This window comes from Narcine bancroftii, chromosome 6 (assembly GCF_036971445.1).
Source record: "Narcine bancroftii isolate sNarBan1 chromosome 6, sNarBan1.hap1, whole genome shotgun sequence".
In the NCBI taxonomy this organism is placed as follows: Eukaryota; Metazoa; Chordata; class Chondrichthyes; order Torpediniformes; family Narcinidae; genus Narcine; species Narcine bancroftii.
In genome coordinates this window covers 180,446,232-180,471,566 of record NC_091474.1, presented here as the reverse complement: position 1 = coordinate 180,471,566, position 25,335 = coordinate 180,446,232, and the positions used below count along the sequence as shown (strand labels likewise).

At 39.5% G+C, this 25,335-nt stretch overlaps 1 protein-coding gene across 4 annotated transcripts in view; it reads left to right on the top strand.

The window, feature by feature from the left end:
• man1a1 (mannosidase, alpha, class 1A, member 1) overlaps window positions 1-25,335 on the top strand; it is a 541,635-nt gene that overhangs the window by 394,524 nt on the left and 121,776 nt on the right. For all 4 annotated transcript variants that reach the window (XM_069886857.1, XM_069886856.1, XM_069886854.1 and 1 more), the window contains one exon: window positions 16,194-16,288. In XM_069886857.1, coding sequence (XP_069742958.1) covers window positions 16,194-16,288 — 95 coding nt within the window. The remainder of the gene's footprint in view (window positions 1-16,193; window positions 16,289-25,335) is intronic.

The following is a 25,335-nucleotide window of genomic DNA, read 5'->3' as shown; positions in this document are numbered from 1 at the left end:
CCAGAAGGCCTTTGATAAGGTACCGCACGGGAGACTAGTGGGCAAGATCAGGGAGCATGGTATTGGAGGTAAGGTGCTGACATGGATAGGAAATTGGTTAAGAAATAGGAAACAAAGGGTTGGGATAAGCAGGTCTTTTTCAGGATGGCAGGATGTGACGAGTGGAGTGCCGCAGGGATCGGTATTGGGTCCTCAGTTGTTTGTAATTTATGTAAATGATTTGGATGAGGGGATTATTAATAATTTGAGCAAATTTGCAGATGACACGAAACTGGGTGGCGGTGTGGGGTGTGAGGAGGATGTCAGGAAAATGCAGAGGGACTTGGACAGGTTGGGGGAGTGGGCTGCTGAATGGAAGATGACGTTCAATGTAAGCAAATGTGAGGTTATCCATTTTGGGGGCAATAATAGGAAAGCTGAGTATTATTTAAATGGAGACAAGCTAGGGAGTGGGGAGGAGCAAATGGATCTGGGTGTACTTGTTCACCAGTCACTGAAGACTAGCATACAGGTTCAGAAAGCTGTGAAGAAGGCGAATAGCATGTTGGCTTTCATAAAGAGGGGATTGGAGTATAGGAACAGAGACGCCCTTCTGCAGTTATACAAGGCCCTGGTGAGACCCCACCTGGAGTATTGCGTCTAGTTCTGGTCTCCAATTTTGAGGAAGGACATACTAGCTATAGAGGGTGTGCAGCGCAGATTTACAAGGTTTGTTCCAGGGATGGCGAGGTTGACATATGCTGAAAGGCTAGAAAAACTGGTCTTGTATCCGATGGAGTTTAGAAGGATGAGGGGGGACATGATTGAGGTATACAAAATTATCAGGGGGATAGACAGGGTGAAGTCGGATTACTTGTTCCCAATGATGGGGAGACAAGGACGAGAGGGCATAGTTTAAGAATACAGGGTAGGCCCTTTAGGACGGAGATGAGAAAACATTTTTTTACCCAGAGAAGTGTGAATCTGTGGAATGCTCTGCCACAGAGGGTGGTAGAGGCAGATTCGCTGATTATGTTCAAAAGAGAGTTAGATAAGACTCTAGTGGGCAAAGGAGTTAAGGTTTATGGGGATAAGGCTGGAAAGGGGTACCGATGGTAGTGATCAGCCATGATCTGTAAAATGGCGGTGCTGGCTCGACGGGCCGAAGGGCCTACTCCAGCTCCTATTGTCTATTGTCTATTGCTTTTCCATACCTCACATTGCTGGGATTTTTCAGTATATTCTTCACATCCTCTCTGTTTGCTAATCAGACATGCCATGGCAATCCATTCATCCATCCAACATGAAGAGGGATCTCCAGGGGAGGTTTGTCCTTAAGGGAGTCCTCCTCTTTAAATCAGGGATCTGAGGTTGAAAGTGTACTAGAGAGTAGCGCCATGCAACAAATCTTTTACAGTCTGCCATTTCTATGTCATGTTCCCTGTGGTATATGGAATGCAAGAAGTTGCAGTCCCTCATTGAGAACTTAAAGGAGCTGTTAAGTTTAGCACCATTCGCCTGATATTTGGTGAATGGGCGGGGGACGTGAGTTGGTTGGGGGAACCTCCTCATTGGTCTACTCCTGAATGGCCATTCACTGGTCCAGGAGGTCACTGAGAGTTCCACCATAGTTGACTTCCTGCCCCTCTTCTGTGCCTGGAGTATCCATGGAGTCTACCCAATGACTAGATCAGTGGTTCTCAACCTTTTTCTTTCCACTCACCTACCACTTTATGTATTCCCTATGCCATCAGTGTTCTGTGACTAGTAAGGGATTGCTTAAGGTGGTAGGTGAGTGGGAAGGGAAGGTTGAGAATTACTGCTCTAGACCCAAGTGTTACTGAAATATTTTGCTTGAGAAAAATTGTCATTGGTCCATTTCCTTTGGAGTTATGAAACAATGCATATAATGAGTCAATTAAGTACGATTAAAACAGTGGTTTTCAAACTTTTTCTTCCCACTCACATATCACCTTAAGCAATCCCTTACTAATCACAGGGCATTTATGGCATAGGGAATACTTAAAGTGGTATGCGAGTGGAAAGAAAAAGATTGAGAACCACTGGTCTAGATTGTTGGGTTCCTCCAAATGCTAGAGTGCATCCTGGACTACAGAATTTAATTTGAGTACAATGTAAATATTCTGAAGAAAATTAAGTAGATAATCCTCTTAAAAATATAAGTTGCAATGGACAACAGCAAGACTCAATTTTTAAAGCTAATAAAACACACAACCTCAATGTTTCTTTAGCAGCAAATAGGCTTGCACCACAGTGGCTGGTTAACATTAAAAACAATATAATAAGGGACCAAATATGAAACATCCTTTTCACAAGGACTTACATTCAAAGTAAGAAAGGAATAATCACAGTGTACATTTTCTACTTCTGCCCAGTACTGGAGTGGTGTCACGTGGTCAGAGCTTGAAATTGATCTTTCTGGATCTCTGCCTTTTTGAACCACAGCACATATCGTGGTAGGCAATGCTAGGAAAAGTCCATCTCTTGCAAATAGTCACTTCCTGTAAGTAGCATCCTTTTTTTTACTCTGTCAGTCATACACATTCTTCTTCGCTATTTGAAATTTTAGTCATGAATGGAACAAGTGGAATTAGGATGCAGTTTGCGGAAAAACCTACCAATAACTATACAGGTTAAGCCCTACAAACTAGAATCAAGGTTCACATTTCATATCAAGAGCTTGATCTTGCACCATCTAATACTACTTTTCCAGTGACCTCAGAGCAGCATATAAAATGTACAGCTTTCTTTATTTCAAATTTTGATGAAGTAAATCTGAAGGAAGACAGCAAGTAGTCATGTGTGAGTGACAGTGATCTTCCCCTTTATAATATGCAATTATTTCAAACTAACTCGTAATTTTAAGGTATTTGAAATGCCTACAAATCTATGCTAACAACCTACTGCTGGTAAAAATAAACTGTTATGGGTTTTCATATATCTATAATATGCTTCATATCTTAACACTTTGGCAGGTGCTCAACAATTCTTTCCTCTCCTATCATTCTTTCATTTGTCATCTTCAGTGGTTCAGATACTGATTCACCTACCATGAAAATAATTAATGTCAAATTCACTTTATTTATACCCTCAATTTTGGGCTCCTATTAGCTCCCCTTTATTGCACCTGTGCCTCTTCATAACCATGTAACTAAAATGTCTCATTTCAGATATAATAGCAAATATCTCTGGTATGATCTTGTCATAATGTCTTTTCTGACCTGGAATAACTGTTCTAAGACAAATTACTGAAGATTCAGGAAAATTTCAGTAGGTGAAGCAGCAATCAGTGATGTGAAACCAGTAACTTTTCAGTAGTTGTGAACACTGATGCAACAATACCTTTTGTTCAATGTCTGTTTTGTTTTATAAAAGCTTGAGATCAAATTTTATCATCTTCTTGTCAAATTGTTCTCCAGTTTTAACAAATATGAATATATGAATTCTTAAGGCACTTTCATCCTTTTCACTCATTTTATCTCAAAGAAAGAAAAAATCATCATTTCCACACATGAATTTAAAACTGGTTTCTAATTTGTCCAATTTATTAAACTATGTAATGGTTAGACCATGATGTCCAAGTCAAACAAAAACAGCTGCTTGCACAATACATATCCCTCCATCCCTGTCATACTCATGTATCTGTCTGGCAATCTCTTAAATGCTACTTCTGTATCTTTCCACCACCACTCCTGATGGTCCATTCCAGGTACCTGCCACTCCTGGTGCGAAGTATTTGCCCAAACTTCCTCCCCCTCACCTTAAATATATGTCTTCCAGCATGTGAAAATTTTACTACAGGAAGAGGACTCTGTCTGTCCACCCTATCAATGCCTCTCATCACTCTATAAATCTCTATCAGGTCTCCCCTCAGCTTCCTAACTCCAGAGGATTTAATGGGAAGTGGTGATTCCATGCCACAACCAAAGTCAGTAGAGTTTCCGTCGTCAAGCTACAGTATACAGACAACATGGGGTGTGTGTGTGTGTGTGTAAAGAATGAGAGAAAATGTATAGCAGAGCTTGTAAAATGCATTGACAAATTTTCATTTAACATCAATGTGCCAGTAAGACACAAGGAAACAAGACCACAGATGTGGGAATAGTAAACATGCAAAGAAAAGCTGTCTTTTTCTCTCCATGAATGCTCCCTGACCATCTGATTTCCTGCACCTTCACTTTATTTGTTCATTGATGGGTCAGCAGTGGGTGTGAAAATGTTCCACTATCCAGCATTCTTACTTTCCCCACACATGAAGAAAAAAGCAAATTATTGTTTGGCCTATATGGGCACTTCTTTCCCTGTGGAGTGAGTGATTATTCCTATAGGCATCACTTCACAATAAATGTTTTGGCTTCAGAGAAACAATGATCTCACTCTTTGAAAGCTCCTATCCCAAACTCATTAAAATAGAAATTGAAAGCAATTTAATTGCTATTTTGATTGTTTTGACGGTAAACTTGGGGTCAGGCTAGTTGCAACTTAAATTGTGCACCTTCTTGTAATTGTCATGAACAATTCAAGGAGTTATTAAATTCCAGCATGGCTGTGTCTGGGTAGACAGGAAGAAATGACATTTGAATGATGAATGAGGCTCCTTTTATTGGACCTGACAAGCAACTGTTTAAATTGAATTATGGTGTGTTTCTAAGGAGATCTGAAAATCTGTGAAGGAAATGGGTGCCACTGATGTCTTCTTTGACCATGAAGGAAGAAGGTGGATGGAGGTAAAGCAGAAAATCAGTCAAGTGAAATGCTCAAAAATGCTGGAGGAACTCAGCAGGTCATGTAGCATCCATAAGAAGTAAAAGGTAACCACTGCTTCAAGCTGAAGCCCTTTGTCAGAAATCAGGAAAAAGAGATAGATGTCTGAAAATAATGGTGAGTGATGGTGGAGGAAAGCAGGGAGGAAGCTAATAGATAAGCAGTAATAGGCGAGGACAAAGGGAACTCTATCTGTGTCATGTCTTGCAGGGAAGGAGCCAGGGCTTATGTGTGGGAAATAGAGGAGATGTGGACAAGGGCTGAGTTAATGGCAGGAGAGGGGAAGCCATACGTTTTTGAAGACATCTCAAATGGAATGGAAGATCTCATCCTGGGAACAAATGGAGTAGAGAAGGAGAAATTGAGGGAAATGAAAAGAATCCTTACAAGAGCAGAATGTGATCCCACTACCAGTCACATCTTCACCTCTCCTTCCCTCTTTGCTTCCTGTCGAGATAACTCCCTCCATAACTCCTTCATCCACTTTATCCCTTCCCTCCAATTGCCTCCTTGGTACCTACCACTGTGACCGTAAGTGCTACACTTATGTCTACACCTCCTTCCTCATCACTATCAGGGCCCAAAACAGTCTTTCGGAGTGAAGCAATACATCGTTTGTGAATCTGCAGGGGTTATTTACTGCATCCAGTGCTCCTGATACAGCTTCCTCTCCATTTTGAGATTCAAGACAGACTGGGAAATCGTTTTATTGAGGACCTTTGCTCTGTCCTCTGCAACAGCAAGGACCACCCAGTGGCCAACCTTTTTAATTCCACATCCTTTTCCCACAACAATACATCAATCCATGGCAAATCAAGGCCACCAGTAAATTGGAGGAACAATACCCTTTATTCTATCTCGGCAGTTTCCAACTAGACGGCATTAATATTTAGCCTCTTTTCCCAGTCTCTCTCACTACCTTTCTGTCTCCCTTCTTCCAACTCCTGACTCCTTTCCTTCTCCTATCAGAAAGCTATCTTTCTTTGCTGTATGCCCTCTCCCCATTACATCTTTCTCTTCTATTCTCCCATCTGTATCTACCTATTACCTCTTATCTGTGCTCCACCCTCTTCCCTTCTTCCGCCCCATCAGCCATCTACCTGTTTTTGTTCATTCCTTATGAAGGGCTCAGGCACAAAATATTGGTTACCTCTTGCTTCCTATGGATGTTGCCTTACCTGTTGAGTTTCTCCAGCACTTTTGTGTGGTGCTAATGGTGGGTGGACGGGTCAAATGGAGTGAGTCTTGCTCTTTTTGTGGCTCTATTTCTATTGATTTCTGAACTTTAAAAATATAGTCAGTTATAACATGTGAGCCTTGTCTTCAAAGTCAGCTCGTGGAAAGTTTTCAAGCTCAACATAACCCGAACTTAAATTTGCAAAGGCAAGTTTTGTTTTGCTGATTTTTGTCAATTTTGCCAAAATGTGCCAGTCTTGCATGCAACCCCAGCATCTGCAGATTTTCTTGTTTAACTGCACTAACTGAACCGTTTCTGCTGTCTATTAGAGAACACAGGCCAATATAGTCTGCATGTAGGTATTGTTTTGCCATATTTCTAGGCTGTGGTGAGTTCTCCACAATTGCATAATGCATATATGTTTCTGGTATTACAACCATGCCATTGAAATTTGATCATAGCATTTAGAAAAAGTATGAAATTGCTTTTAAGCTCCTAATTCAACATCAGGTATTTGGTAGTTGTTCCTCCACAGACAATCCTGTACTGCATTGCACCAGGGATAAGAATTAATTCTATTTTCAGAGAGAAATCCAATGCTTAAACAATCACACCACTTGAATACACAAGTGCACGGTTGATTATTGAGCATCAGTTCCCTGACTATTCCTGAAGACTGGGATCTACTGAATTGCAGCAGTACCTAGGGCTTAATAACACAGAAAAAACATGATGAATATATAATTGAACATTACACAGCTTTTAAAGTCCAGTTGTCCACCTCAATATAATTGTTGCGATGCATTATTCAGTATGACTGTAGTGGTATACTGCTTTCTTTCAGAAACAACTAAGTTGCCAGTTCGAATGAATTATTTTGAAGAACTGAAGTGGCATTTTGCTATTTTTTTTCATTCTTATAGAGAATTCCTCAAAATACTGAAAATATTAGCTCCCAGTCATTACTGTCATTTTGTATCAAAAATATTTTATTGAAAACAAGGTTTCTGTGCATTCAGGAGGATCTGAGCTGATATGTTTGACTTTACTGTTGATGAAAACAGAATTATTTAGTACAGTGGCGAATTAACATTTGACCTTTCTGATATAAATGTACAGAGCAATGAATACAATATTCCAACTAATCCAGAGGAGGCTGATGCAAATTGCTGTCTCACAAGGGATGAGTATTTAGGGTTGGAACATGTTGTTTGATTGCAGTAGTTCAGTAAGCCCTTCTGCTGTAAGTCTGTTGAAACTAGAATTGGTATTTACCACAAGCACTGCCACTAATATCTGGACTTGCATTCTGCCACCCAACTTCTGTTTTGTCTAACTTTACATTGCTCTGGCATCTATATCTGTCATTTACTTTCTAAAGAAAATAGTTTCTTTCATTAGTTCAGAAGTAACATAATGCCAATGCGAAATGGGTGTCAGCCTTGAAAATGGCAGCAAGGTTGACCCAGGCAACTATAGGCCAGTGAGCTTGATGTCAATGGCTGGAAAATTGCTGGAAATGGTTCTGAGGGACAGGATCTACTGGTATTTGAATAGTCAAGGACTGATTAGAGGTAGCTGGCATCGATTCATACATGGCAGATCACGACTCTGATAGAGTGTTTTGAAGAGCTGATATACCCCTCTACCTTCAGACTCCTCAACAACAAACTCAATCAGGGACTAACTCAAGGACTCTTACTTGTGCACTTTATTGATTTTCTTCGTTCTCCTTATATTGTACAGTCAGTTTGTTTGCATTTGTTATTTCTTTACAGTTCTTTTGATTGTTTACATGTTCATGCTTGTACAGTTAATTTTTCCGTTACCAGTTAGTGGTAATTCTGCCGTGCCAGGAGGAAAAAGGAATCTCAGATTTGTATGAGATGTCATGTATGTACTCTGACAATAAATATGAATCTGAAGAGGATTGATAAGGGCAGAACAGTGTGTGTTGCATATATGGACGTTTGTAAGGCCTTTGACAATGTTATACATGGAAAAACCCAACACCCAACCCCAACCAACCAATTTTCCCCTGCAACCGCTGCAACCGTGTCTGCCTGTCCCGCATCGGACTTGTCAGCCACAAACGAGCCTGCAGCTGACGTGGACATTTACCCCCTCCATAAATATTCGTCCGCGAAGCCAAGCCAAAGAAAGAACATGGCAGATTTGTCTAGAAAGTTGAATCACATGGGATCTGTGGTGAGCTGGCCTATTGTATTCAAAATTGGCTGAGTGGAAAGAGGCAGGGGGTAGTCGTGGAAGAATTTTTTTTTAAATTGGGGGCCTGTGTCCAGTGATATCCCTCAGGGGTCATTAGTGGGTCCACTGCTGTAATTGTAATGCTGTTGACTTGATTAATAAATTTAAGGATGACATCAAATTTGGATACTGGACATTGAGGAAGGATATCCAAGTTTACAATAGAATCTAGATGAGCTGGGTAGGTGGGCCAAACAAGTAGCAAATGGACCGTAACTCTGACAAGTCAAAGGAGTTGCACTTTGGTAAATTAAGCTGGGACATGACTTTCACAATGAATGGTAGAGCCCTGGAGTGTGTTGTAGAACAGATTTACCATGGGGTACAGGTGCATAATTCCTTGAAAATGGCAACTCAGTTGGATAGGGTGGTGAAGTTTGGTAGACTCACTTTCATTAAGTGGGTTATAGAAATCAAAATTTGGGAATTCATGACTCAGCTATACCTCGCATTGGTGACACCACACTTAGAGTACTGTATGCGGTTCAGGTTGCACCGCTGTAGGAAGACATCAATAAATTGGAAGAGGTGCAGAAGGCATCCATCCAGTTGCTGGGACTGGAAAGGTTGGGTTTCAGAGAGTGGTTGGATGTAGGGTGGGTCTTTAATCCTGAGAGTGAAAGAGGTGCTGTAGCAACCTAGTTCCATCCTCTTACACTGCTGTTCGTGCATCAAACACTTCTTTCATGCAAAATGCATTTTACAACAATGTCCTCTGATTTCCTATATTGTAATGCTACTAAATGTAGCTTCACATTAATATTGGAAATTGGAACGAGAATTAAATCGCTGTTTGTTGATCATTTAGACTCTGAGCACAAATGTGGTCCTGACTTCTCAATATCTTCCTTCCAGGTTTCAATGGATGCTCTCACCTTTGGCATTCTGTACTGGTAGAATTAAACAGCCTCTCTCCTCAGATATGAAAGTAACTTCAGATCATGGCTTTACCAGAATAAAAACAGCATGAAGAGATGAGAAACTGGAAGCAATAATATGCTATCTTCCATTTTACTTGCAAATGGTTTCTTTCTCAGAATAGGAAGGCGTGTGGGTGTTCTTGAAAAAATAGTTCTGCGTTCTGAGCATAGAGTTAGTTTCTGTCCCTTGGAGTTGACTATTTTATATCCTCATCCTTTGCAAAACTGGTAACCACCATCACCAAAACAAAATCTCATTAGACTCAAATGAATATTTATTTTGATGTAATGGGGTTGAAATGGATAATTCAGTTAAAATGCATGTGAAATCAAAACATGTGTTTTAGCTCTTCAGCATTACTCTTGTAATTTCACATCAATAACTGGAAAAATGTGCAGATGATCAACAATAATTAACTTGAAGGTGAGTTGTATGAAAACTCAGCAAGTGTATTGCTCTAAACAAACTTGGTATCGATGAATGGAGCTGACATTTCTTCATCCCGATGGGAATTGTGGTTGTAGTGGAAGAGATCAGGGCCAGGTCGTTGGTTGAGTTTCCTGATTTCTGGAATAATTACCTCTAGTTCCTAAGAACATTGATGTAAGTTGGCATTATGCCCAGGATCAGATGGTGACAGGGGAGTAGGAGGTCTTTGCCTTCGCATAAGATGGTGACTCCTTCCAAGCCCCAATTGCCAACATTTGTTGTTCACGCGCTTATCCAAGTTTTCAAGGGTGACAAATGGAAAATCTTCAAGCCTTTGCAATCCTTTAAGTAACTGGCCACTGCTTTTTCTATTTCTGAAGCAGTGAACTTGCTGGAATTTGCAGTTCAGTTGTGGCAGCATTCCTCTTAGCCATGGTAATCCTCCCTGCAGCTTACTGTTCATCTTGACCCAGTAGAAAGTGATTCATTTCAGCTTCCTAGGGATGTGAGAATACATCTCCCATTAAGAATTCACACCAAAGAAGAGATTATAGCCCTATGAGTTTAGAAAAAAAAAACATTAAATATTTTAACTTTTAAATTACAGCTTGATGCCAAATACTTGTATCCCTGAGAAAGAGTATTGTTAAGCAAGGAATCAACAACTTAATCGCATCCTGTATCTGTCCCACAGTTTTCCTCTTTAGAGCAACTTCCCAAGGCTTGTATTTCCAGTTTAATTAATTCTAAACCATGTTTGATCAGTACTAAGTGTATTAAAAATCTCTCCATGTTATATGATGTTTCTGGCAATAAGTTGTGTTACTTGTATATAATTGTATGATTATTAGAATATTTGCTGAGAAGAAGATTATCTGTGGGAGAAATTTTGGAATTAATGTCCTAAATTATCTACAAGTTGCAGGATAGAAAATGGTTAGGTTCAATACTGTACCACCACTGAGTTACTGTGGAATTAAAGAATAAAACTACTCAGGAGGAAGTCTTTCATCAGTTCCACCTCCTTCTCCTGTGTCTTTTAACCCTGCAGGATTTTGTGCACTAATTATGTGTTCAATTCATTTTTTTAATTGGATTTACTCTACATTCTTCAGGTGCTGCATTCCACATAATTTCAACTCATTGCACAACATAAAATACCCTCATTGTACTCTTGGAACACACTGGACTTCTACTGTGAAGAAATGTTTTGAGGCTGGTCATGGCCAGAATGAACACGTAACTAAGTAAAGATCTGGAGCCACTGCAATTTTCTTATTGTCACAATCATGCAATATCACTGGCTCTTCACTTAGCTCTGGAACACATCAAAAATAACAACTCATACTTATGGCTGCTCTTCATTGACTGCAGCTCAGCCTTCAACATCATTATTCCCTTAGTGGTGGTCAAGAAGCTACAAACTCTGGCCCTCTGTACTCCACTCCACAACTGGATCCTTGACTTTCTTATTGGAAGACCACAGTCAGTACGAATTGGAGGCAACATCTCCTCACTGATCATCAACACAGGCATACCCCAAGGATGCGTGCTTATCCCACTGCTCTACTCATTATATATCCACAACTGTGGCCAGGCACAATTCCAATGCTATCTATTTTTTGCCGATAACACCACAGTTGTCTGCAGAATCATAAAAAGGCTATGGGGAAGTGCACAGGAGAGAGAGAGATCACCTCTTTGAGTGGTGTCAAATCAACAATCTTGCACTCTACATTAGCAAAACTAAGGAGATGATTGTGGACATCAAGAGGGAGTAAAGGGCACATGACCCAGTCCTCATCAAGGGCTTAGTAGTGGAGATAGTCAAGAACTTCAAATTCCTGGGTGTCAACACCTCTGAGGATCTGTCCTGGAGCCTCCATTTTGATGCAATCACGAAGAAGGCCTACCAGTAGCTATATTTTGTGAGGTGCTTGAGAAGATTCGGTATGTCACTGAAGACTCAAAAATTCCTACAGGTGTACTGTGGAGAGCTTTCTGGCTGGTTGCATCCCTGCCTGGTATGGAGGCGCCAACTCTATCAGGACAAGAATAAACTCCAGAGGATTGTTAACTCGGCCTGCGTCATCACAGGCACCAGACTTCACTCCAACGATATCTACAAGAGGCAGTGTCTTTTAAAAAAAAAAGGAGTCCCTATCCTCAAAGGCCCCCGCCACCCAGGCCATGCCCTTTTCATTCTGCTACCATCGGGAAGAAGGTACAGGAACTTAAAGATGAACACTCAATGGCACAAGGTCAGCTTCTTCCCCACTGCCATCAGATTCCTGAATGAGGAATAAACCAAAGACACTGCCTTACTTTTCATGCACTATTATTTTTATTTTTTTATGTGTGTGTGTGTGTGTGTGTATATATATATATATATATATATATATGTATGTATTAGTGTTGGAAGACACTAATTAACGAGCTTGCAGCTGACGTGGACATTTACCCCCTCCTTAAATCTTCGTCCGCGAAGCCAAGCCAAAGAAGAAAATAAAAAGAAGAAAGTGTTGGAAGATGGTTCATAATATGAATGTTTGCAGTATGATGCTGCCGTTCTTAATTTCATAACTTGTTTACGATAATAAATTGTGATTCTGGTTCATTTGCCAGTTTGTTTAAGAAATAAAAGCAGAGCTTAGGCTCATCAGCTCATAGAGCCTGATCTATCAATCTCTGAAATCATGGATGACCCAATTTCCTGTCTGAGTAAGATGGGTCAGTTCTACTTTCTATCCAAGATCCCAATTGTCCCAGTAGACCCATTGTTTCCTCATGCTCTTGCCCTATTGAACTGGTATCAGTCTACCTCGACTCCATTTTATCCCCGGTGTAGACCTACCCCTTCTACATCTGCAAAACCTCACATTCCTTCCATCACTTCATCAACTTCCAGTTCCCTGAACCTGACTGCCTCATCGTAACCATAGACATCTAATCTCAACGCACCTCTATTCCCCAGAGCGAAAGCCTTTTGTTTCCTCCTCAACAACAGGCCCCATGAGCTTATCCCCCCCCCCCCCCACCCCCACTATCACCCTCCTCTGGCAGGAAGAACTTGATGTCACCCTCAGTAACATCTTTGATTCATCCCACTTTCTTCAAGTCAAAGGTTTAGCCATGGGTACCAACCTGCATGGGCCTAGCTATGCCTGCCTTTTTGCTGGCTCTGTGGAGCAATCCATGCTACAGGCCTATGCAAGTAAGCCTCCTCAACTTTTCCTCTGCTATGTAGATGCAGCCATGATGAAGTCGACAAATTGTTTCACTTTGCCACCAACTTCCATGTCAATCTCAAATTCATTTTGTCCATCGCCAGGAACACATTCTACTTTCTGATCTCTCTGTCTCTATCTTGGGAGACAAACATTCAACAGAAATTTTCTACAAATCCATCAACTCCCATTTATTTTGACTGCACCTCTTTATATCCTATCCCATGCAAGGATTCTGTTGCTTTCTCTCAATTCCTCAGTCTGTGTCGCATCTGCTCCCAGGATGAAGTCTTCATGCAAGATCATCTGAGATGTCCTCATTCTTCAAAAGATGTGACTTCTCCATTGCCATCAACTTGGCCCTCTGCCCCAGTCAAAATATAACAGGATGACCCTTGTCCTTACCATCCATCACACCAGCCTCTGCATCCAACATATATCATCCTTTCTCATTTCTGCCACCTACTATGTGATCCTGCTACCAGATGAACCTTCCCTTCTCCTCTCTCTTCCTTACGCATAGGGACCTCTCCCTGACTCCCTTATCCATCTATCTCTTCCCACCAATCAACCCCTTGGTACCTACCCCTGTAGCTGCAGGAAATTCCACACTTGCACTTTCACCTTCTTCACCACCATTCAGGGGCCCAAACAGTCCTTCGAAATGAAGCAACAAGACACTTAGGAATCTGCAGGGGTTATCCAGTTGTTTGAGACTATGTGTTGCGTGATTGATGAACTAATGGCAAGGCGCCCGAATATTAAACATCCTTGTTTTTTTTACCTATTTGTTTTCCGCAATATTTTTGTCTGTTGCTTGAATCCAGATAACAGGAGTCTTACTGTACTACAATTACAACATCAGCAGACTTTCTTGTTTCAGTCCATGGGTCAGAACAAGATCCTTTTGATTTAAAGACATCTGTCCCTTCACTGACCATATCTAAATTTAAGAAATTGCTTGGAACATGTCCAGCATATGTTTGTTTAGAAGAGTGATGATGTAGTGTTCTAAGAAACTCGGGAACAGTCTGCCCTTCTTTTATTTTATTATGAGTCATTTCTGTGCCACAATAAAGTATTCTTGTTTCTCTACTGGGATTCATTGTTCTTTTAATGTAACCAAAGTTATATTTCTTATTTTTAGAAATTACCTTGCTTTATCTTTCAAAGTAATGTGTTTATATATTGCTGGAGTCAGCACTTTGTCTTGCCATAAAAGACACTAAAATAACACATAACTTATGAGACTTATCAGTTTGCCTTGGTGCTATAAGTGGGTCATTTTTAATGCTCTCTCATTCAAGAATTAGTGTGCTTTGGGGGTGCAAATTATATTATTTCCTCCATTTGACCCATCTTTGGACTCCATGTCCCAGTTTTACAGGACTAGCAACAAACACATATGCTCTGTATCCATTTTTCCAGGACTGGTTTTATACCCAACCATGTACTGAACTTTACTACTGTAAAGGATTATGCATGGATCCAGTCTAGAGTATATATGCTGCAGGTCAAAAATGGCTGGTGTCCAAAGAGTTAATCAAGGATGAATTCATATTTTCATATGTGTACCTCTGGGGAAAAAAAGCAACTCATGTTGACTCACTCCAAACATCACTTTTATAAGGAGAAATTTCCACTAAAAGCAGACATTGCTGGTGTTACTGTGAACCTTTGGAAAAAGGGCATAGGAACGTGCCATCACAGACAGAGCAAATATCCTTTTCATCTCAACCTCCTTGTGGAGATGTTCAACTACAGGAACATAGTGCACATTAGGAAGCCCCCAGATAAATGAAGAGCTGATGAAAGTGTTGAGAGAGAAGTCTGGAATAGTTTCCAAGGACATGGTTGGTGGTACAAAACTAGCACATGTGGGCAACATCAATGGAGGTTGCAACAAATCCTTTCTCCCAACATGTGCACTAACTAACTTACATTTACCAGCTAATGCAATACATTTTATATCTTTGTGGACGCTGCATGAAACTGACAAGGCATTTTGGGTAAAATACACCCAAAGTTATTCAATCACAGCAATAATTTCATATATGCATGTTGTAATGTTCGCTAATACTCTTTATCCTCCCCCCAGGAGAAAATTTGCTCCCAAGTTTTAATTGCATCACTGAGATACTCTGTTGGGTGAATTCTTAGGATTAGCTTGTTTATTAAGCATCTTCATTTCTTTGCAATGCTCCTATAATATTCCACCAGGCTAAGCCCTGCCGAAAGTATAACATGTCCAGATAGGTCCTCCTTTTGTCATTTTCCATTCTCATCATAGTCTCACTGCAGCACACAGGGTGAAGTGCATGATTCTCAAGCATGTGTTGAATGATATACCAGAAATGTCCAGGCAGTGGGATGAGACCAGTAACACTCTTCAGTCTCAGGTTTCCATGGCTACATTTGGGATTGAGCTCTTTGGCTTGTTGAATCAGGAGCTTGGATTTGATTGAACCAAAAAGCACATCAGAAACAGGAACAAGAGTAGGAAAGTACTCTTGAGCCTGCTTCAATACTCATTAAGATATTGGCTGTTCCAGAATTCTGATCATTATTAATTTGTTTTTAACTCCATGCCTCTCTCTGCCAAGAGAGAGTGGTTCCAGCAAATTTTGTTTTTGCTTTCCAGAACTTTCAGTTTTCTTAAACATAAACAGAAAATGCTAGATGCATTCCACAGGTCACATGGTATGCATAGAAGGAAAAACACCATAAGCATTTAAGGTTGAAGACTTTGTCAAAACAGGGAAAGAGAGAAACAAATTAGATACAAGTTGAAATGAGAGTGGGGAAGGAATGGATAGACAATGGGAATATCTCTGACAGGGTAAGTCAAGGTTGCCAGGTGGGTAAGCTATGGAATAGTTCATCAGTAATCATTCAATCTGCTGTTGATGCTGCACAACGAAATACTTGGATTTCAAAAAGTTCCAATTGTGAATCATACTGCAAAGTTGAACCTAATTATGATTAATCTGTGTATCTTCAACCGGCTGAATAATTCTGCTGATATCTCACCCAACATGTGATTTCATATTGGAGCAAAATGGGCAATGTAACCCAAACTATGGGTGGCACGGTTAGTGTAGCAGTTAGCACACCTTTACAGCACCAGCAATTGGGACTGGGGTTCGAATCCCATGCTATCTGTAAGGAGTTTGTATGTTCTCCCCGTATCTTCGTGGGTTTTCCCTGAGGGCTCTGTTTTCCACCCACCGTTCAAAACAATTGGGAGAGTAAGTTGAGTGGCATGGGCTTGTGGACTGAAATGGCCTGTTACCGCACTGTATGTCTAAATTATATATTTTCATCTTGAGATTTTAACATAAGTATTGTCTCTCGGTGGCTTCAAGTTTCTTCCAGGTACAGTAATGCCTCATTGTTTTTCTTTGCAGATATTCAGGAGTAAAGCAGTGGATCTGGGCAAGAAACTACTACCTGCATTTAACACACCTACTGGAATTCCTTGGGCTCTGTTGAACATTAAAAGGTAACCAAGTTCAGCTGTTAAACCATTTTGTTCCTTTTTCATGAAGTTCTTAAGCATAATTGTTCAGTTTCTTAATACATTAGTGGGAACTACATCAGGACAATGGGTATTTTGGTGTTTTAAATTTCCTTTGAATCTTTTCAACAATTGTTATAACAACATACAATTAAAAATTGGATTTGTCTTCCCTATCTTAATCTTCTCCTCACCCCAAGGTTTTAACAGATGTATTCCTATGAACGTCACCTGGCACATAGAATATTCCACAGTTATTGTGCAAGTTCCAACAAGTTAATACACTACATTTCCCCATATCCGAAAATCCATTAACCAAAAAGTTCTATTAACCGAACTTACTTCGACACCAACATGACGTCACAAGTTGAAAAAATTTATGACCTGACATGCCATTGTGGGGCTCTGTTGCTCTGTTGGTGCTAGTTTGGTAACAACAGAGCTCAGAACCAGCCGGGAAGACAGACACTGAACGGCTGGATGTTGGCTCAGAGAAGCAGACAGGAATCTCGAGCCATCAGTGAGTGACTGGAGGAAATTGACGGGTCAGGCAGCGCATGGGGAGAAACTAGGAAGAATTGGAATGTTGATTGTCCTTGTTTCAGGTAAGTCCTCCCTCTCTCTTTCCATTTCTTTACCATTCACTGTACTTGGTTCTTCACTGTCCCGGCATCATCAAGGAGACCAGCCTCCCAGGCAGGAGTGGGGACCTCAGGCTCCTGGGCAGGAGCAGGGACTTCAGTGGGGAGGTATCGGGGACTGGCGGTGTCAGTGGGGAGGTGTCAGGGATCGGCAGTGACTAAAGCTTCTGTGCTGTTTTTGTTTTTTTTTCTTATTCTATATAATCCAATAACCATCCAGTCCCAAGCTTTTTGGATATGGGGAAACACACTGTAATAGTAATTGGATTTAAATCAGACTTTATAAATGAGTCCTTTGTCATTCTTCGATTAAGCTACATTCTTGTTGCACTAAACATGCCATGTGTGTATTTATTTATGAATTTGCCTCTATCACTGAAAAATGTTGCAAAGATTATCAAAGGTATATTTTCATTCTTGGTATTGAGCTAGATTGACCTTCATAGAAACTATTCAGTTAATTGAATGAATGCAAAATGATAATTATTATACTTTGTTGACATCTAAAAGTTTTTTTCAATGGAGATTTCAATTCTGCTGATGTTAAATCCAAGGCAAGATATAAGAGCGTGCGAGGGCCAGATAATTCTTAAGCCTCCTCTGCCATTCATTAAGGACATGGCTGAACTAATCTTAACCTCTTGCTCAACAGTTCTCCCTATTCCCATTACCTTTGACCCTTCGATCCAAGACTCTGTCACAGCTTTGAATATAAAATATTTTAGTCTCCTTGGTTCTCTGAGGTGAAGAATTCCAACAATTTGCAGCTCTCCTCATGCTCCTTCTTGGATGGGTACAGCCCATAATCCACAACTAGGCTCAAAATGGGAAGATGATTCTCAGCATTTACTTTAACAGTGCTCAGAATCATATGCTCTAATAAAGAAAATAAGAACATAAAACTTAGGAGCAAATTAAGCCCTTCAGTCTACTTGGCCATTCAACTCATGGCTGAGACACTATTCCTTTCAACCCCATTCTCCTGCCTTATTCCCATAACCTTTGATGCTCCTATTGATCAAGAACATATCAACCTCTGCTTTAAATATACACAATGACCTCCATAGTTGTCTGTGGCAATGAATTCCCCAGATTCAATGCCCTCCTGCTAAAGAAATTTCTCCTCACCTCCGTTCTTATGGGATGTCCTTTTATTTTGAGTCTGTTCCTGTGATCCTAGACTCTCTCAGTAGAGGAAACATCATCTCCATTGTCCACTCTATTTTAGCCCTTTCAATATTTAGAATATTTCACTCATCCATCTAACCTCTAGCAAGTACTGGCCAGAGCCATAAAACACTCCTCACTCATCAACCCTCTCATCCCCACGATCATTTATGGAGTGAGAATTGGTAAAAAATTGGTAAAATGAATGGATTGTTCTCAGATTGGCAGGGATGGAGTACTGCAAGGATTAGTAATTGATCCCAACTATTCAAAAACTATTAACCATTTGGTCAAGGGAACTAAATGTCACATTTTCAAGTTTGCTGAAAGTATTAAATCTAGGAGATAGATTGTGAATTTAGCAGAACAGGTGAAAATGTTTGAATTCTGGATAAGTTGAGTGAGTGGACAGAAACACAGCAGTGAAATGAATTGAAAGTTGCTAAGTTTTAAAATTTGATGCAGAAAAAAAAGAAAAGCAGAATCATTTTTAAATGGTGCGAAATTATTGATGTTCAAGGAAACCGGTTTGTGCTTTAACATAAGTAATTGAAAGTTTACATGTGCGATGACTGAAGAAAGATGTTAGATTAGCCTTTACCACAGGATGATTGGAGGACGGGAACAAAGATTTTGCAGTTGTGCTTGGCTTTGAAGAGACTGTTTGTCAAAAGTATAATTTGAGTCTCCTTACCTAAGAAAGGATTTACTTGCCATATGGTAGTGCACTGACAATTTACTCGGCTGGTTTATCTACAAGGAGAGATTGAATAAGATAAGTCTCCATCCTCTGATGTTCAGAAAAATATGAAGCGATCCCACAAAATGTTCACAGGGCTTGAAGACTCGATGCAGGAAGGATGGCTTCACAGTCCAGAAATAGAGGTCACTATCTCACAAGACTGTATAGGACCTTTGAAAACTGAGATTAGAAGAAACATGTTCACTTAAAGAAGAGGGTGGTAATTGGTTGGATTCCAAGAGGATTGAGGATGTGCAGGAAAATGATGCTGAGCTAAGTGATCAGCGATGATCATAACAGAAGAAGAAATATTGAAAGGCCTGATGGTCTAATGCTTCCATTATTTCTTATGTTTTCATTCTTCAAGGGGAAATGAGTATAGGTTCAACCCCTTCATCTAAGCAATTAAGCTATTGAAGCTTCTCCAACTGCATACAGAATGTGTATCCCTAATTAAATCAGGAGAATTACACTGTATGTCGTAATCCAGTTGCCCACATAGATGATGCAGGGCATATCTTCTATTATATCCCAGTTCATCTGGTGTTCAAGTCTGACAGTCCATCTACTTTTCTAATTTCTTGCTGCATCTGGATGGTACTTTTCTTTGTTCCCTATATGAGGGCAACCATATAGCTCCTCACAGAAATGTTCCATACTATCTCATTTATCCAACTTTCTGCTTTTCTGTTCTTCCTACCAAAGTGGATAACTTCTCCATTCACAGAGTTATTCTCCACCTGCCATCATTTTACCCATTCTCTTAAACTTCACAGAGACTTTGACCCAAAAATAATTTATTTGCCATTTAGAACTGCATTGTGGGTCACCTTAAAACTGTCAGTAAAATTCAGATTATGAGAGTAATTTGTGTACACTGCACTGAAATTCATGTTGTCAGAAAACTGCACAGTATTCCTCTTGTTATTTGCAAGTTCTTGTCTTTGTGAGCATTTTGATTGATTGCATTGTTTATCATCACGGTACGAAGGTACACTAAAATAAATTTTGTTTTGAGTGCTATTGAGGCAAGTGAACCCATACAGTGGTTATGCAAGAATAAGAAGTAAATAATTAACATCAGTGGAGAGAGGATAGTTGCAATTAGTCAAATAGTACAAAGAATAGACAAAGTACAGTTAAAAACATCTTAGTGGGATATATCATAATATAAGACACACTCCTCCACTTTCTGATTGTTTCTGAATATATGGATGCTGCAATGATGGGGATTTCTCCATAAGTGTTGGAGGAACTAAAATAAAATGGAGAACATATTAGTATGTGCAAAAGAGGTACTCCAGTCCTTCCAGGCAGGAAGTTGCTGGAGAAATCCTTATATATACATAAATACCTTCATTTTTGGAAAGCCCGAAGTGCAGCTCAAAAACCATACCCTTCTTCATACATTTGTGTGCAGAAGGAAAACTTCATATTTTCTCTGTTTATGTCAGGATTGACATTGACTTGACTAAGCCAGCAGTGAGCAGCAAACCTTTAGATGTGACAGAGATTATCAGCGCTATCTTAAAATAATCCTGATTCTGGGAAGATGACAATGTCTCTGACACAGATCTACAGTATTGGAGAAAACAGTCAAGGTACACGTGAGAATATATTTGTGGTCATAAGAAGTTACTGAATCATTGAGGATGAGATTTGGGATCTCTAAATAGCATCATTTTAGGAGAATGGGAGATACTAAAAGCTGGCTGCTCATTTTTCAGACCATTGAGGTTGAAAATTGGATTGCAGGTGATTTTTGCATGTGAGATCTCCAATGACATTTCACACTGGGAGGGGTAGGGGTAAGTAATAATAATAAAATTCCCTCCAGAAAATGTGGAGAAATATTTCCCAACTGCTACTGAGACACCCAGAAATATATACAATTTTTCTCTATATTTGGTCATTGTTAACAGCATTGGACTTTGGAATTGTGAATGAGTTTCCAGCATTTTTTTATTTATTCTCCCCACATCTTGAATTCCTATCTATCTTTGTATTATCAGCTAATGTAGGTCCTTTCATCTAGGTCATTAATGTAGATTGTAAATAATTGAAGCCCCAGCACTTATCCTTGTGGTATCTCACAAGTTACAGTTCGCCAGCTTGAAAATGGCAAATTTATCCCAACACTGTTTTCTGTAGGTTAACAATCCTATCCAAGCTAATATACTGCTCCCAGGATATTAGCTTGTATCTTCTGCAGTATCTTCTGTGGAAGCCTTTGGTAATATAAATATGTTATTGGGAGGATTTTTTTTTCAGTTTATGTCAGCAAGTGCTCTTTTGCTTTTACTCTGGCCATTTTTATTCCAAGTTAAGAGTTAATAGAGGATAATAAGTATAGTTTTAACTCAATTGATCAATCTCAGCAGAAGCAAAGTTGTGCTGTGCATTAAGAGTTCTGAATGTGAAGAGAATAAATATAGATTTAGTGGCAATCAATTGAGTGTCAACAGTAGTTGTTTTACTTAAGTAATGTAAAATCTAATTGAATTCTTTCAAGCTGCCTGTGAAATAACGCCCCCTTTCCAATTTCAGATTCTGATAGTGATAAGGAAGTTCAATTTGACTATTTTTCTTCTTTTATTCCCCATCCTCTTCAAAGAAAAAGTCCTGTCATGCTTTCTGTAAGAAAGCATTTTGAAATGATTAAACTTCATCATGTCCCTTGCAGTAAATGATCTCTGATCATCAAGGCTCTTAAGAACACTCAAGCTTCAGCTACAGTAGGCATTTCGTGACTTCATTTGAATGATGGGTGCATCGGTAGAGGATGGAATGAACTATTCTGATGCAATGTTCTTAGAAGAAATTTAGAAGCTCTGTGATATTCAGATATCTTTGCAATTAAATGTGGGTTTTGTTCTTCAACTTGGAAACAGCATTTTCTGCTGAGATGTTAAAATTTTACCAACACTCTGAAGTTATTGTTCAATAATTTATGATGGTGCTGTCCAGGGGACTTAAGTATGTTTTGTAGCCAATTAATTAATTTTGCAGAGTTGATGCTATATGCTTTGATATCCTTAGTTGTGCCTCCAATCCTAGACTGTTACTGGGGCCCAATATAAAATCACCCCCTTTTCCCATTTGGTAAATTCTCATGCAAACTGGACTCGTTATTGCTTTCAAAAGTTGACCACAGTAGTGAGAGGCCTTGCACACATGCCTAATTTCCTTCTTTGGTGCACTTTCTTTATTGCACTATCAATGTGATTAGACTAGGACCTGTTAGTGATTATGACTCCCTAAGAAAATGAAGCTCTCTGCCATCCACATCTCAGCACCTTTGATTTAGAATTGGAACCTGTGCTCCTCTTAATTCTCTAAAATGAATGGCCAGCTTCTTCATTGTGGTTAAATTAAATGAGCGGCTATTATCCTGACTCCATTCACTAAACTCTGTCTCCTTCTTATACAAGATGTTGTCATTGTTTGAGATCAGGCCGACGACAGGGGTGTCATCTACAAACTTGAAAATGGAATTAGTGCAATATTTGGGCACACAATGATGAGTGTATAGAGGATGTAGTAAGGACCTGTATATGCAAGCGTGTGGGGCACATGTGCTCAGGATTATTGTGTTGATATTATTTCAGTAACACAGGAAGAGATAATAAGGGACAAACAGCTCTAGTTGGAGTGGTTTACAGACCCCTTTGGCATCAGAAATGTAACTAGAGATAGAATTAACCAAAGGTATTACAATAATAAATAGAAAGGCTTTCATTTTCATTTTGGACTCAACAAATCAAATTGCCATAGGTAATCTGAAGGTAGCATTCTATGGTTCTAATGAGATCAGAGATTAGATTTGGATCAGTTTTCAGGAACAAGATGACTTTAATGAACTGGGGATCAGACTACCTCACCCTGCCTTCTATAGTGAGTGATCACTTCATGATCGATTATGGTTTACAACAATTCAAGACAGGACAATGTAAACTTGGCTTGAAATTAAGTAAAGCCACTTATCACTTTTGTTGGAGTGAGAGGTGCATTGGCAAAGGTAGAATGAATAATTAAGCTAAAAGATTCCCCAATCAATGCAAAGGGGAAGTATTTAATTAAATATTTAAAAATTCTCCATTAAAAAAATTGAAAAGAAAATAGACAGAGGTAACAAAAGAAATTAAGGATTGGAATACATTATGAAAAGAGAATCTATTTAAGCTGCAACCAAGGTTCAAATCTGGCACAATCTTTTAGAAGTTTGTACATTCTCTCTGTGACCATGTGTGTTTCCTCTGAGTGCTCCCACCTTCCAAAGATGCACATGGTTAGTAGGTTAACTGGTCACACAGGTGTATTTGGATGACGTGGGGTCATTGGTCCAGAAAGGTCTTTTACTGTCCTATATAGATGAAATGCAGAATTTTTAAAGTGAAATAAGGCTCAAGATTAGATAAACTTTAGGAAGCAGAATTGTAACCAATATATTGAAAAGGAGCATACAATAATTGGAAAGAAACATAAATAACATTGTAACATTTGCAATGCTATATACAGGAAGAGAACATTCCATGGAAACAATGACTGGAGACATTTTTATAAAAGACTAAGGTACAAATCAAATATATTTGGTATACATCACGGTTACAAAATATACACTATAATAAAAGTGGGAAGGGGTTTGCAAATGTTTAATGATAAAGAAATTAAAAGAATTAATGCAATGAAAGCAAATGTGATGATTTTCACATCTGCTTATATTCTGAAGATTGAAGATTCCCAGCAGGTGAAAGGTAGTAAATATAAAACCACAATTAAAGTTAGGATAACATCTGCTCATGGCAAAAATGCTGCAATCCATCATTAAGTATGTGATAATAGACCACTTAGAAAAGTGCTTGTATAATTAGCCAGATGTTAAGTAAATATGCATGGAGAAATGTGGGAAAATGTGAGGAAATGTTTTTTTTCAGTACTGCAGGAAGCTAATTAATGTGTGAGTTCATATGTTGCAAAAATGTAAACACAAAGGCGGAGCAAACAATCAGGAAGGCAAATTTTGTTGAAAGGTGGTTGGGCAACAAAAGTAAGAAAGCGTGGCTAAGATTGTTCAGTCAGAACTATGATCAGATCTCATTTGGAACACACAGCACAGTCTTGATTGATTACTTACTGAGTAAAATTCTTGGTTTGAAATCATTGCAGCATCAATTCCATAGGTTGACTTTTGGAATGAGGGTGCTGACATATGAGGAGAGAAGATTGGTCTTCATTTCTTAGCAATAAGAATGAATGAGATGAGTCATGCAAGAATCTGAGAGTGAGGGAGAGCACAGATGCTGAGAGTCTCGCAAATCCAGTTTTTGGTGAGTAATCTTTGACTGATGGGCTTGCAATATAGTTCGAAGATGAGAATTTTCTTTGTACAGAATGTCAGCTTCAATAAGACTGGGCATCTATCATCTTCTGAGAAAACTAGTGTCTGACTGATCTATGCAGGATATGGCGATATGCTGAGAAAATACAGAACCAGCTGTGTACTTTTTCTAAATAGCGATGCAGGCTTAAGGAGCCTTATCACCTACTCCCACTTTAGATACTTTTGTCCTTGCACTCTGTTTAGTGATTCTTTCCGTTGATCCCTAATGTAGTATGTTGTATGCTCAGCACATCTACTATCTCAGGGATTTGCAGAGGATTTGTATGACATCAGAAACCTCAACAAGCATCTACAGTTATGTAGTGGACAGTGCGATGTCTGGCTACATCACGTGTTGGTATTAGGGTACTGATAACACTAAATGGAAAGCCCTGCAAGAGTAATGGGTTACATTACAGGCAAAACTCTCCCCACCACCGAGAAAATCTACAAGGAACGTTGCCGTCAGAGAACAGCAATCATCAAGGATCCACTCCACCCAGGACATGTTCTGTTTTTGCAGCTGCCATTAGGAAAGAGGTATTGGTGCTATAAGACTCATATTACGAGGTTCAGGAGGCAGTTGCTACCCTCCACCATCAGACTCCTAAAAAAACAAACCAAATCAGAGACTGAATTAAGGGCTCTCAATTTGCACATTATCTATTACTGAATATTTTTTTCTGTATTGGACAGTCAGTTTGTTTAGATTTCTCTCTTTTGTATTCCTATCTTTTCTTGAGTAGAGTTTTTTGCACAACTGAGCAATAGAAATTCTGCCTGGCCCACAAGAAAATGAATCTCAGGGTTGACTCTGATATCTGACAATAAATCTGAACACTGAAAGTTGGATACATAGTGTACAAGATCTATGCCTGAACCTGCTGTTTAAATTCTTTTATCAACCTGTGACCCCTCTTGCGTCTCAGAATCCACAGCATCGAAGCATACCGTTTAAGTAAATTATAGAGACTTGTGCTGTTCCATATGTTCCGCTTCATGGTCTCAACCTTTTAAACTGTTCTGGTTATGGGTTTAAGCTGATGAAGTCTTCTGTTTTATTACTTTGGCTTGTTGCAACATCATCACCTGCAGAGCAAAA